The sequence below is a fragment of the Fulmarus glacialis genome, unplaced genomic scaffold (assembly GCF_000690835.1).
Source record: "Fulmarus glacialis isolate BGI_N327 unplaced genomic scaffold, ASM69083v1 scaffold40727, whole genome shotgun sequence".
Classification (NCBI taxonomy): domain Eukaryota; kingdom Metazoa; phylum Chordata; class Aves; order Procellariiformes; family Procellariidae; genus Fulmarus; species Fulmarus glacialis.
The window spans coordinates 2,573-17,709 of record NW_009222055.1 but is presented as its reverse complement, the minus strand read 5'-3'; the positions used below and the strand labels follow the sequence as shown (position 1 = coordinate 17,709).

The window sequence follows — 15,137 nt, the reverse complement described above, 5'->3', positions numbered from 1 at the left end:
CTGCTGCTGTTCGTCCCCATCGTGTATCGTATTAGTTAGACAAGAGAAACGTTAATTAGGTAATTTTTTTTCAACACTGGTACTTGTGTTTGTGAAAAGACATATGTTAAGAATGCATAATACAGCGTTACTGGTTTAACTGGATGATACAAAACCACGTTGAAGAACTGTGCTGTCCAATGGTGTTGATCTGTAAGGCTTTTTTTTTCCTTTTTTTTTCTGTTACAGAGGAAAAAACAAAATGGCATCAGGGACGGTAATGAACGCCACTTCTTCGGGAGGATCAAATGACGTGAGCCTGGAGGAACCAAAGAAGATGACAAGGGAAGACTGGAGGAAAAAGAAGGAATTAGAAGAACAAAGAAAACTAGGAAATGCACCTGCTGAAGTGGATGAAGAAGGAAAGTAAGTTTTATTAAAGCTATGGCTATTCTAAAGCTACTGGTTAAAAATTGCTTTCTTCCTGTTGTGATTACAGAATAATCATGGGGGTGATACATGATTTCTACATGAGTCATTGTAGAACTAAATAGTTGAATTTTGTGAATTTGCTTTTAATATTCCAGTCATCCTCAGAAAACAGATATTTTCAAAAAACATGTAGGTTCAGTGTTTATCTACTGTCGGTACTGCTAAAAAGTCCCATCTATGCGGCTACTTACACGTGGTATTTTAAAAGTGACCAAAACGTAGTACTGGGGGACTTTACTGTGTACCTTATCTGTTCCCTCTCTCTTGCTTATGCAAGGCTCGTTGTTTCTGGGAAGAGAAATGTTACTATTTTTGTGCTCAGTAACATTGCATAGAATAAAGTATTTGATTTGGAGTCAGGATTTTAGGTGAATTAGATGGCAACAAAATCTCAATGAAAGTTTGTGCTTACCTAGTTAAATTAGAGCTTATTTTGCAATGCATTGTAACAACTTCGTTATTTTATTATCAGTCCTAAAGCACTGAACTTTAATGTGAGAGAGATTTGTTAGGCTAAGTTGTTGTGGGGTTTTTTCCCTATGCTGTGTATTTATTACACAACATCTTTTACAGAGATATCAATCCTCATATTCCTCAGTACATATCCTCAGTACCATGGTACATAGATCCCTCTAAAAGACCTACACTAAAGCATCAGAGACCTCAGCCAGAGAAGCAGAAACAATATAGCTCCTCTGGAGATTGGTACAAACGAGGAGTTCAAGAGGTATGCAAAATATTTTTGTCATAAAATAAAGATGTGGTTTGATTTCATGAGGTAATAAGAAAAGAAACACTGACTCTCTATAAAGGTGTTTTTGAGAGGGACAGGAGCTGGGAATTCTTATTAGCAGGCAAGTCGCAATGTTTGGTAATAATCAAAATATGTGTTTGGGGTTTGGGTAGACCACGCACACTTTAGTTGTATTGAAAAAATGAATTAGTTATTGGGAACATATATATGAATCTTGCCACAAGTTTGTACAACCTTCTCTTTTTTTTGTTGTTTAGCATGCTATAGCAACTAGATATCGCAAAGGAGCTTGTGAGAACTGTGGTGCATTGACACACAAAAAGAAAGACTGCATGGAGGTAAACTTGACTTTTGTTGATGTTTTAATGGTTTTGAAAACGATGTGAATTCTAATCTTAGTGAAAAATAGCTAGCTATAGTTAAAATAAAAATTACTAGTTTTGAGAAACGTTACGAGTATAGAAAGGTGGCTTGAAAATTTCTAAAGAAATTGTTCTGTAGGAAAAATTAAGGGAAAAAATGCTACTATTCAGGGTTTTGCTCATCAATTCTGTTTGTGATAAGTGCTGCAATAGTATCTGAAAACATTTAGCTCTTCATGTTAATTTGCATTAACTCAAGTGCTGCTGTGCCTGTCTTTCTGTTTCATGTCGGCTAGAAGCATCCCCAGAAACTGTGTTTTAATTGCTTTCTTAATTGTGGAAAGTAGAGTTAGAAATTGATGGGGTTTGGAGTCAGTTGTGCTACTTTAAAATACAGAAATGAACTACTTGCATTTATTTACAATTCACAGGCTTATAGTGCTGAATTTAACTGACTCTTTTAGAAGAGCTCGATTGATACTGTTTTTAAAGAGATATCTGAGTGAGTAACATATTTTAGTCTAATGGACTGATCCAACCATTTTTTTTCCTTTCAGAGACCCAGGAAAGTTGGAGCAAAATACACAGGCATGAATATTGCACCAGATGAACATGTGCAGCCTCAACTGATGTTTGATTATGATGGAAAGCGAGATCGTTGGAATGGTTATAACCCCGAGGAGCACATGAAAATTGTAGAGGAATATTCCAAGGTTGACTTGGTATGTAGGTGCTGTGGTTTACTGGGGAAAGCTTCAGTGTTTGGCTTGGCTGGGAGGAGGAACATTTGTTATGTGCACTGTTAATATTAGACCTTGTGCTGTATTCATAATGGAAAAGTGAGGTGGATTCTGTGTTTGATAGCAAACTACGCTTAAACTGAAAATTCAGATCAGAACTGGCAACTGAGTATGGATCTGCACAATAAATGAAGTGTCTGTCCAGATTGCTTACTTTTTAATAGACAAGCCTTAGAATTTATTACCCAAGATGCAGATTGAATTGCAGGCAAGAAAGGAATTTATTATTTGGCTGTATTAGAGCCAATAAATCTATATCTATTTTGTAACCTCATTCATGTTATTTTACTTATGAATCCTTTTTGTTACCATGATGGAGCAGTGGACTATTTGTACATGTCTCTGTGCACATCGGCAGCTTGCTGTTGCAGTTAACTGTCTGTCTGTGTGCACCAAATCCATGTGGACACTATTAACTTTTTAGAAGAAAAAAAAAAAATAGTTCACTACCTTGGCTGGATGTTAGGCCAGTTCCAAAAGGTAGTTGGGTGCCTAACTAACTCCCTTCGGTGCCTGGTCCTCAGTATTTTCCTATAGTGCATAGGAAAGCTAATGCTAAATGTCTAATGGGAGTGTTTAAAGGCAGAGCCAGACTCTTCTCAGTAGTATCTAGTGAAAGGACAAGAAGCAGTGGGCACAAATTGAAATACAAGAAATTCTGTTCAAACATAAGAAAAAAGTGTTCTACTGTAAGGGTGATCAAATAGTGGAACAGCTTGCCCAGTAAGGCTGGGGAGTCTCCATTCTTGGAGTAATCAAAACCTGCATAGGCACGGTCCTGGGCAACCTGTTGTAGGCAAGCCTGCTTTGAGCAAGTGGATTGTCCTCGGTGGTCTCCAGAGGTACTTCCAACATCAACTGTTCTGTGGTTCTATGATGTCAGACACATCCAAAAATTCACTATGTGCTGCCTTAGAATCTCACCTCAGATGCTAGACTTTGGTGCTTCTTGGATGAAACGTAAATGCTTGCAGCATCAGTCATGAAGTACCTTAAGCACTGAAGTTCCTAACTAGATTATGAGGACACAATAATAAAACAGGTTTGTTCTTAAACACTATCGAAGTAAAAAAAGCTATCTCTTAAATTAGCATGCATGTAGTAATGGCATAACTTCATAAGCTCTAGTAAACTCTTTTATTTAACAGGATAATATAGAATAGTAAAATGGTTAGTGTATATATAGCTTCCTTTCCTTGAAGCTCAAAAAACAATATGGTAAAGGATAGGAGCGAAGGAGAGACGCTCTAGGCTGCTGATTTTTTACAAGCACCCAGAGAATTAAAACCTCATTTTTTTTTTAATAAGAATACATTTTAAATGACAGCAGTCACAGGAGATGCTTATGGTAAGTATTACTACACTCTTGCTATTAAAAAGAAATATTAAAACAAATAAATTTTCATGATACACAGGCCAAACGTACACTGAAAGCCCAGAAGCTTCAGGAGGAGTTAGCATCAGGAAAGCTGGAGCAAGTGGTAAGTAAACTAAACCCTAATTTATTTTTATGTAGCTGAATAAAAATTCCAACAGATTACTTCTGCTCTCTCTGATGCTTTTATTCTCTATACAGGGTCTGCTATTGTTTTTTATGCCCTTCAGTAATTTAAAGATTTTCTGAGCACCAGCATATTCTCTGTCACATTCAAGAATTTGAAGCATATTCTTTCAAGTGAGAGTGGCTTTGTTTTCCCCTTATAAGCAAAAATTCTGTGTGATTATTATAATTAATGACATGGATTTTTCAGTCAGAAAAACTTGATTTCCATGTAGTAGTTTTGTTTATGTACTGAAATGCTTTTTTGTATTTAAAGATTGTTACATCCAACTAATGTTGAGGTAATGAGTATTACATGACTGTGGATTGTTTTAGTAATGCTTAGTATAAATTGGAATAGGAAGGTATTTTCTTTATCTTGGAAACAAAGTCATTGCTATGACTATTTGCAGTGTGTCTCGTTATTTGAAGGCAGAGCATATGTATTTCCCTCTGGCTTGTAACTCTGCCAAGTTTGCATCTTCACTAACTTCTACAAGCTCCTCTTATAAAATTCTAATTTTAAAAGGCATTTCTGATAATATTCTAAGTTTATAAAATGGGGAAAAAGTAGAGACTGCTCCTGCTTCAGAAGTAGGTTTGTTTAATCAATATGCTAAGAAAGAAAACACCAAGCAAAAGACTACATACAATTGAGCCTCCATTTTCCAGAGGTTGTCACATTGCATTTTGTCACTAGATGGCAGAGTGAACTTAATCTCCAACCCAGCGCAAACTACAGCATTCTGACCTTCCCGATAGAAAAGATTCTTTCTCTTTTTGATGCCTGTTTTCACCACAAGGCAACATTGTTGGCTTCATATACTTAGTCCTTACAAAAGGGAGCTGAAAGAAGAAAAGTATGTTTGAAACAAAAGAACTATCTCTGATGGAGAGGACCAAGACTGGTGCCGATTTGCATAGTCAGTGCTGGCCAATTTGCTCGTCAGTCTTCCAGGACTCACAGTTATTTCCATCTTTACCACTGCAAGTATTCTCAAGTTAGAGGCTAAGCAGGTTAAAAAAATAAATTCTGGCTATGTTTTTCCAGATTAAACGATGGCTTCTGATTCATGCTCAGTATTTCTGTCAATCCTAACTAAATACTTGAATATGCATATCTTCTTAATAATTTTTTAAGCTTTCAGAGTTGAATCTTGGTTATATTTGCATGATATGAAATATTCTAGTCTAAACCATTAGTGTTCAAAGGCATACAAGCTCTAAATAACAGTGACAGTTCCAGAATTTGCCGTTCTTGCAAAGGCTTGGAAATGTAGTTGGGAATACAGTGAAAAGGTCTCCAACGTGCGTCTGTAATAGAGACACTTACAAGCTCTTTCTTAGAACATTCAAACTATAGTACTCTCTTCGCGTTTTGTGCCACAGGTAAATTGTATTTTGCATCCAGCATCAAAGCTCTGCTTTGATTGCTTTTTATCTCCCTGCCATCTTTCCTCTCTCCACTATCTTGTCTTGTCTGCTGATGTGTTCTTTGTTTGCTGCAGAACTCCCCAAGACACCAGTGGGGAGAAGAGGAACCAAATTCACAGACAGTAAGATGATTACCCACTGCATCACACCATGGCCAGAAAAAAGGACCTGTAGTTAGTGGAACAGTGAAACAAGGGTGGCGTAAGGGTTTCAATGTTGGGTTCATGCCACTGGCTGCCTGTTCTTTTGGGCGGAGGTTGTTGGATTTCATAGAGGGGATTTTGGTTTTAACTCCTGTGTGTTGTCAAGCCTTAGAGATGCAAGCAAATAACTAGTTTTTAATATGTGGTATATTTTGCCCAAGGTAACTGTTTTCTTAATATCATCACAGTTACATTTTTGTAACTGTTTCCATATGAGGAAGTGGAAATCCTTTAACGAGTATTTCTGAAAACTGTTGAATGTTAGATTAGCATGTTACTAGCATGACAGCACACTTAAGCCCAAGTAAATGATCTAACTTTTAACTACAGGGATTGCAGAATTTTTAATGAAACCACTAAAATCAGATTCTCATACTTGTCTTTAGAGCGAATGTCCTCTTTTATTTAGAAGTTTCCCATCTCTCCTCAGGAAAGAGATCATAACAGTGAAGATGAAGATGAAGATAAATATGCAGATGACATTGATATGCCTGGGCAGAACTTTGACTCTAAAAGACGTATCACAGTTCGAAATTTACGTATTCGGGAAGATATTGCAAAAGTGAGTAAAGAATTCTTTACAGATGTTCTTTTGTATTCATGAAAGTTAATTTCAAAAAATTGTACGCTCAATTATTAAGGAGTTTGCGTATGGGTCTTGGGGTTTGGAGGTTAAGGTTTGTACTCAGTTCTATTCCTGCTCCTGTTATGAGTTCGTCAAGGTCATCCTTTTACACAGATAGATCTTTTCAAAATGTCTAAGCTGGGGGATACAGCAGTAACTTCAGTTCTTTTAAAATCATAAATATCTAATACCTTTTTTTCCTAGTACTTGAGGAATCTAGATCCAAACTCTGCTTATTATGATCCAAAAACAAGAGCAATGAGGGAGAACCCATATGCCAATACAGGCAAGAATCCAGATGAGTAAGTTAAAACAAGGTCATGCTTGTGTATCCAACAAAACTGTGTTAAAAATGAGATTAATAGTTTCGTATTTTCTTTTATTTCTATGTCCTTTTACTAATGAATCTCTAGTCGGTTATGGATAGAAATAGTAAACATGGAAAAAAATTGTTTTGGCAGCACTTTCTGTTTTCGTATATAAAAGTGGTATTTTAGTAATACTGGCCCTTAATCTTCAGGGATATGTGGACCACCGTTTAGTGTAATGATCTGTACAAGAATTAGAACGCTCTGCTGTATCTAGAGGTGATACCTGTAAACAATAATGATGTTTATGTAAAATATTTCAGTAACCAAATCTTAAATTTCATCCCTTGTTTGTTGGGAGGCATTCAGTACTGGAGAACTAGCATGCAGTAAATGTGGTAGCTAACTAAATGCCTGAATTAGGAGCAAAAGCTCCTCGTATATTAATGGAGTCTGCATAGAAAAGGTCTGAAAACTGTGGCATTGTCTAGACAACTTAATTAAAGAATGCCATAGGCTGGCTTTTGGCTGCACGTAAGGCTGTCTCACTTAAAACCCGAGTCAAGCACTTGAGCTGTCACCCTGCCGTGACCTGTGTAGTGCTGTGGACATACAGAGTAGACGGGCTGTGAGTAGAAACATTTATTTAGAGTACAGAAATTGGGTTAGCTCACTGCCTGAAATAGAATTGCAGTGGCTAAATGCTAGCAAATAATGCTCTTTCTACCTCTCCTTGCCCTCAGCTAGAATAATGCCAGTCAGTTCTTTTTTTTTTAGATGCAGATGCTTTCACTTCTCTCCAGAGTCATAGTTTGACCTTTGTTGAATCTGTGTTTCTGCCACAGTATTGCAGACTGTAAATTTTTCAGAGTGGGAGAGGAAGAGTGTGGGAAATTGGATTGTTAACATTATTTGATTTTCAACCTGTGTTTCATATACTCATTGCGAATCTTTTCAAGGGGTGCGCAAAAGGTAACTGAGAGCAGTAAAGCTATTACCAGGCTTTAACCCAGTGAAATACACTGGGTCTGGGCGGGAGGAGAGATTCACAAATCCAAAAGCTGAGAATCACTATGCTGAAATACCACCTACCATTCATGCATATTTATTGTGCAGTTAGATCCAAGCTTGACTCATGGCGTTTGATATCCCAGACAAAGCTCCAGGTCTACGTCATAAGATGGTTCCATATAAACACAGGCATCAAGTATGCTGAGTTGCTGTCTAATACTTTCATGACTCCATGGGGAGCCTAGACTTTCATTTCATGTATTGAGTTGAATGCTCCTTCCTTTCCCTCCATTCTTAACTCTCAGGGCACAAAGGAGAATTTTTACTTTCCTTTGGTGTTCTATGATTGTGTTTAAAAGGAAATCACTTTACTTGAATGCTAAGAATCATATTGTTCTTTTCTGCAGAGTTGGTTACGCAGGTGACAACTTTGTTCGCTACACTGGAGATACCATTTCAATGGCACAGACTCAGTCAGTTCGGGTTTTGTTTTGTTTTGTTTTGTTTTGTTTTAAGGAAATGGACTTAAAAGACTTAAGTTAACAATGCTTCTTTCTTGCAAAAGAGAAATAGATCTTTTTAGATGGAGGCTTTCTTTTATTTTCTTTTTTTATTTTCTTTCTAATTTTATTGCATGTCAGTTTTAGAATAAATACTGAGTGAAACCTCTTGTGTACACAGTGTTTGCTTGGGAGGCTTATGACAAAGGCTCTGAAGTTCATCTTCAAGCAGATCCTACAAAATTAGAGCTACTGTATAAATCCTTCAAAGTGAAAAAAGAAGATTTCAAGGCACAGCAGAAAGAAAGCATCTTAGAGAAGGTAATAGACATTTGGTTTTATTTAATAAGAATTCTGTTGAGTTTGAAGTCTGGGTCTTGGGGGACAAATAAGATTACTAATGCTATGTGAAAATGCATCAGCTGTTCTCAGCAGCTTAGATCTATAAAAAGATTTTTGTATCTATACATACTATCTCATCAATTGGATTCATTATGTTATTTAATATAGGAACCTTTGAAGATCTGCTGGTATTTCTTCCCTTAACTATCAGAATTTCTCCAGTGAAAAACCTGACAGCAGTATGTAGGAGGAGTTGGAATTTAGATTTTTTTTTTTTTTTTTTTTAATAATACAAGTGGTTGGAAAAAATTCTTTTGCTATTTAAAAGTGGTATCTTTTGTAAAATAACCAAGTAACTGTCTCCCAAAATTATTTTTAAATTTTTCTTTTCTCTTAAATGTGAAAAGCAGAATTTTCAGACTTGTTTTGAGTGCAGTCTTCTAGATAAGTATTTATTTTATATTTTGCTACTGGTTTCTTGGACAACTAATAAAGAACTAAATCCATTTGGATTCTAACTTTGTCAATGTTCAAGTTTGGAGGGGAAGAGGTTACACCAGAGCCTTTTGGTTTGGTCTGAAAAGTTTTCCTGCTTTGAGTGAGGAATATCACTGTTGTAACCCTCCAGGCAAAAAAAAAAAAACAACACCAAAACCAAAAACCACACCACCACCAAAACAAACCCAAAAAACCCAAAACAACAATCAAACAAAAAACCACACCACCAGAAAACACCACAGTGGCCATAGGAGGAGATGCATTTCTCTATTAATATTAACTATTCACTAAAGATTAAACTGTCTCCATCCACTTCTTTTGTGTCTTCAGAAGGTAGTGAACATTAAGATTTTGAAATGTACGCTTAACTACATAAAAGGTAGAGGTTTTTGCAAAGCTATTGTATGTCATTTCTATATGCATTTTAGTATGGAGGACAGGAACATCTAGATGCCCCACCAGCTGAACTGCTGTTAGCTCAAACAGAAGATTACGTGGAGTACTCCAGACATGGAACAGTCATCAAAGGACAAGAGAAAGCTATTGCTTGCTCTAAATACGAAGAGGATGTAAAGATCAACAACCATACAGTAAGTCCTAGCTTATGTAAAAATTATTAAAAAATCAGATTCCTTCCTATTGGAAGGGAATGAGGTATGGTAGGATACAGTACAATGTAATTAATACAGCAAATAAATTTCTCCTATCTCAAATGTGACACTCTCTCTTTTCTACTAAGGATGAATTTCAAGTTGTCATGGTTGCAATGTGAATATGAGGAGTTGCGACGGCAATCTCAAACTGAAGGGGAAGTTACTGTATTTCCCTTCAACTTTGAATATGAGTTGACCACATACTGTTGCTTTTCTCTTTCTTGAAACTGTAAGGCTAATGTAAAAATGCAAAAGTATTTCTTATAACTTTCCCTTCTGGATTGTTTGAATAATTTATTTATCAGGATATAACCTCAAAAATAAATTGCAGCCTGCCTCTTACGGGAGTATCATTGTGGACATAACTGCTATGGTGTCTTCTTTCTCTTGCAGTGCATTTGGGGTTCATATTGGAAAGAAGGCAAGTGGGGTTACAAATGCTGCCACTCATTTGTCAAGTACTCATACTGTACAGGAGAAGCTGGGAAAGAAATTACTGTAAGTATTGTCTTATTTAGTCACTTGGAAAGACCTAAAAAGCATTCGTCTTCCTACCTAAGTTTTAGACTGTTTTGCTTTTTTGGGGGGGTTGGGTTATGTTGTTGTGGGTTTTTTTTGTCCTTCCCCTTTCAATTGTGCTTGGTAAATGGGTATCCTTCCTCTTGTCTATTGTATAGAATACTGAAGCAAGCTTACTGGAAGAGCAGCCCAGGGAGGAAGAACACATGACAAAACCCAAAACACTGATGGAGGTAGGTTGTTTCCCTTTCAGGAAGGCAGATATTTTTCCTCAGCATTTTAAGAGATGGAAGGATATGTATAACTACAAAATGATGTAAGTCATAATGAGTCTGAAAATTATTAGACTGCATTATTAGACTCTCTATTGAAAACTAAGCTTTCAAATAGCATTAATAGATGCTTGAGATTTAATGGCTTGAATATTACTAATATTTGCAAGTTGAATCTTAACAGTAGCTGGCTTTCCACCTTACAGATCCACCAAGAGAAACAGAAAGAGAAGAAAAAGAAGAAGCACAAGAAGAGCTCAAATTCAGATAGTGAGGGTGAAGAGAAAAAGAAGCAAGAAAAACTTAAAAAGGTGCACTATATTCTTCAGTGGTTCTGTAGCAAAAAGATCTTGAAATGTATTTTACAACAATGTCAGTTTTATGAAGCCTGTAATACAGTTCTTGTGGTATTCTGTGGGATGTTCTTTGACGCTAATTTTGAGCTAAAGCAAATTTTAAATGCTGTTAAATGTTCTAAAGTACGTTCCCTATTTCTCAGGCAAACGTGCAATAAGTATTTAGTTTTGGAAGACTTAGTTTAGAAGATTTAGAATACTTCCTTTCTAGGCACCTATTACAGCTGTAGATCTATAAAAGACATTGCAGAACACAATGATTTGGGTATTGAAGAAAGATGCGAGAGATCAAAGGCACTGTCAAAGCTTAACTTAGCACTTTTTATCCCAGACTTGGGGCCAGTCTCACAGTTGATACAATAAATCCATCCACCAAGCTATCTACTGACTGCTGAACAGCCCTTCCACAAGCACAGCAGCCTGCGTCTGGATATTCAGAGTGTAAAACTAATGTTAAACTATGGTCAATCAAAGCATTGTACAAATGCAACTTCTTTTCAGTAGCAAGAAGGAGCAACAATAGTAGTTTGAGGAATGGGATAACACGTACTTCCAAAAGCATTTAAAAAAAAAAAAACAAACACACCCTGATTGGAAAAAAAACCCACAACAAACCAACCCAAACCCCTAAAATCACATGCTTGCTTATCTGCTTTTGTGCTTGCTGGATCGTGATTACATTTTAGGTAAAGCCAAGGAGTTTCTTACTTGATTTGGGCAATTGGAAAGAGGTTAAAGTATCTTGTTTGCTAACTTACCATTTTACCATCATTTTATGTTAAAAACTAAAAAATGAGCATTAAATTAAGTATGCTGTAGGTGGGCCAGACAGATGTGCATTGCTTATGCCACCATTCTGCCTGCTGCTTGTTCATTATACTAGAACCTAATACAAAGTTTCATTGGGTTTTTTTGCTTAACTTTCATTGTGGGTATTTTTTTCTGTGCTTTCATTTCAGGCACTAAATGCAGAAGAGGCTCGTCTTCTCCATGTTAAAGAAATCATGCAGTTAGATGAGAGGAAGAGACCATACAACAGCCTATGTGAAACCAGAGAGCCAACAGAAGAGGAAATGGAAGCCTATAGAATGAAACGTCAGAGACCTGATGATCCTATGGCCTCTTTTCTTGGACAGTAGTCATGGTGAAAATCATTCCAATACACAAGACTTTTTTTCATACTTGTTTACAACTCTGTAGACACTTGCTTACCTTCCGCGTGTTGTCTAGTAAGTGCCAGAAACAGCAGAGACCTTTTTTTGCACCAAAGAAGTTGGTGAAAACTACTTTCAACAGACATAAGCAGTCCAATACTTCCAGCAATTTTACGTATGTGTGTATGTATACATACACAGTCACAAATATATATACACACACATATATATAAAAATTGTATGTATATATAAAATATATACAGCTATTCTGTAAATTCTTTATTGCAAGAGAAAAGATTTGGTACTGGCTGGAATTCTGGGTTCATTTGGCCAACTGATATATGCATAAAGTCATGATACATTCAGTAAAACTGTCTACTCAAAAGAAATGGTCAGCAGGTGTCAATATAGAACAAAAATTGTTGAAAAAAAAATTGATACAGCTACTGAAGCTTCTTATTTGTAAAGGGGGTTGCCTGTCACATGGCTTTAAAAGGAGAAATAGTTTATTTCTTGATCACTTTGTAATAAGTATTTTGGAAATGTGAAAATTGATTGCTTTGTACAGTTTTGGTTAAATTAATATAAAGGTCTTAAATGCTGCCCAGCCTTTTTAATGAAAAGGTTAGGAGAAGCTGACTGGAGAGCTTTTAAATTCTAATTCTATTTCTGCAGATGTTAACATGTAAATTTCAGTGGCAGAGATCCGAGTTCTTTGGTTTTCTGTTTGATAACAGTTTTCATCTTACCCTTATAAATTCCAGAATCCTGTTACATGGCGTAATACCAAGTGTCAGGCTCTAATACCTTGTGATAATGTGAAGCAGCATCTGCTTTGTGTTTGGCAATATTAGTCCTTAAACTGGGAGTTTTCCTCTGTCATTATTAAAAGTTGAAGAAATGGGTGAAAAACTTCACAGCATGACTTCAGAGTGGGAAGGCTTGAGAATTATTATGGCTTAAACTGTCCTATTAAACATGGCTTTTATAACCACATTTAAGTGGTTATATTAATGGTAGGACAAGGAAGACTCTGTAATCCTGGCTTTTCTTCTTAAAGTTAAGAACCTGATTACAATTTCCACTTTGTAAACAATGAAGGAAATTAAAGTTACTGGAAGAAAATGAAACAGTATGTTATGCCTGTAACGTGTTGTACCTGTAATTTCCACCTGTAAAGCTGGTTTCCTTTTTTTATTAGGTTTTCTCCCAAGTCTGCTTCCCCTTTATTTTTGTTACAGAAATACTAATTCTGAATGCAGACTATATTTTATAAGACTTATAAATCTGACTGTGGACTTTTATTTTATAAAACTTGATTTTAAAATCCTCCTAGCACTTGCAAAAAAATACAACCAACTAGTGAGATCAAAGATCTGGGGGTGGAATTGTTAATATAACCAAGTACCAGGAAGGAAAAACTTTAAAGAGTAGCAACCAGCTTTTGCAGAAATTGCTTTTATGTTTTCACAAACAATGTGGATTTAGACAGTCAGAGGGGGAAAAATATTAGGCATATAGTTTTCCTTCCACTGTACTAGTGACTCACGTTCTAGGTTTCCGCATCAGCTCATGTCTTGACCTTTCTGGGTTATGGATAATTTCAAGGGAAAACTGCTCTTTTCCACAAGTAATTACATACAATAAACATATATTTAAGTGTCGTGTGTGTGTGATTTCACAGCTGCTTTGAGGATTGAGTATTTTAATTTAGCATACAGAAATGCTAATAATGGAAATTCTGCAATTAGTCTGCAATGTAGTTCTGTATTAAAACTATCTGTGATATTCTCATTGATGATCAAAATTTTAGGTTATTTACTGTGTTCCAGAGATCCTCTGGTATGACCCGAATGCAAACTGTCCTTGGATGATTTTTCTGAATGAGCTGAACTGTAAACTATTATTCTTCTCAGGGCTGTAACATCTGAAGTTCTGGCCAGCATACCTCCAGCTGCAGATGCCGACTGCTGTTGTCTTAGTGCCAAGTTCAATCTGAGGGAAGATGAGATGTCAGAAGGGTCCGTGTTATCAGTTCCTTGAGCTATTTAGATACCTTTCTAAAAGTAGCTAGAGACTTGATTCTTTATAGAGTAAAGGAGGCAATTCAGAAATAACACTGAAGAGAGCAATTTAGCATGAAGGACAAATAATTCACCAGTCTAGGCAGCCTGTAAAGTTCAGATTTAAACTCTTGTTTAGTGAGTATTTTTCTTACATTCAAGAGAAAAATGCGGAGAGTTAAAGGTACATGTATTTTACAAGCCAATATAACGTGTTCAGTGCTACAGAGAGAGATGTTTATTACAAATAAACATGAATTCCACCTTAAGCATACTCATGTGGATGGATTTCTTTTCAATACCTTACTTTCCAGCATGCCCTGTCTGGCTCTGCTAAGAGAGAACCTATGGGGAAGATGGATCAGTTTCTTCTCTGGTGGAGCAGAAAGGCAGCTCCAGGGTAAAAAGCAATTAGTAGTGTTTTATTCAAAATACAGTTCCTTGTGCTTGTGAATGATGCAGAGTACATCTCGTCTGGATCAGGCTCAACAGTTAAAGGACAAATAAAGCTTAAAACATGTTGTCCTATTTATATCATAAAGGTTAAATGTTAGAGAACATTGTGGATCTGATCATGAGGATTAATTTTCCTCCATCTGCTTCCACTTGGATTTGGCATGCAATGTGACTGTGCATATCCAAAGACTGCTTCCTATTGCACAAGAAGAATTTTTCCTTTCTAAAATGAGTTTGAAACAAGTTTGTAGGCTAGCTTGGACAAAAAAGAACATGTAATGAAAATGAGCATATTCTAGCAGAGGCAGCTGAAGTTGAGAAGTGCTGCTTGCATGCACAAAGATAGAAGCGAGGCAAGAGGAAGTTCCTTGGCCTCGTAACACAGGCTGGTCAAATTCTCAAATCATAATACAAGACAGACCCTCCCAGCACAGTCAGGGCAGCTTTCGCTGAATCTTGCCCTTGGCAAAGCTCAAAAATTACTTTCTCAACTCCCTTTTCAACAATTGCTTCGATTGTCTCATTTTTCATCCTGTTGAGTACTGGTTGTCTGAGGCATACTGTCTGCACACTGTGCACTAGCCAGCTGATTTGAAGACATTTGCATTTTTAAAACATGCAGATTAAAACATTCTCCTTTATTTTTTTGTTGAAAAGTCTAGCATTCTGTGTTATCTTTCAAGGCATGCCAGAAGGTAGTTCTTTTACTGTCTCCACATTTCTTTGTAATTGGATCTGTATGGCTTTCCTGAGTGGGTTAAGGGAAGAGATGTGCTGTTCTACACAAGCGTAATTGTTTTAGGCTGTTGAGGGATC

At 36.5% G+C, this 15,137-nt stretch overlaps 1 protein-coding gene across 1 annotated transcript; it reads left to right on the top strand.

Annotated features, from left to right (window-relative positions):
- Positions 1-226: 226 nt before the first annotated feature.
- On the top strand, positions 227-11,787 carry SLU7 (SLU7 splicing factor homolog (S. cerevisiae)). The gene is made up of 15 exons (XM_009581326.1): positions 227-405; positions 1,045-1,198; positions 1,483-1,563; positions 2,145-2,309; positions 3,803-3,868; positions 5,436-5,483; positions 5,995-6,126; positions 6,394-6,491; positions 7,916-8,001; positions 8,190-8,329; positions 9,277-9,438; positions 9,895-9,999; positions 10,179-10,253; positions 10,499-10,603; positions 11,608-11,787. The coding sequence occupies exons 1-15, from the start codon at positions 242-244 to the stop codon at positions 11,785-11,787; spliced, it is 1,761 nt and encodes a 586-aa protein (XP_009579621.1). The 5' UTR covers positions 227-241.
- The last annotated feature ends 3,350 nt before the right edge of the window (positions 11,788-15,137 follow it).

Excerpts from the sequence above, each read along its gene's own strand:
- SLU7 (XM_009581326.1), top strand. The coding sequence starts at position 242 with ATGGCATCAGGGACGGTAATGAACGCCACTTCTTCGGGAGGATCAAAT. Across the intron at positions 8,330-9,276 it reads AAGAAAGCATCTTAGAGAAG|TATGGAGGACAGGAACATCT; the intron begins GTAATAGACATT and ends TATGCATTTTAG. Across the intron at positions 9,439-9,894 it reads TAAAGATCAACAACCATACA|TGCATTTGGGGTTCATATTG; the intron begins GTAAGTCCTAGC and ends TTTCTCTTGCAG.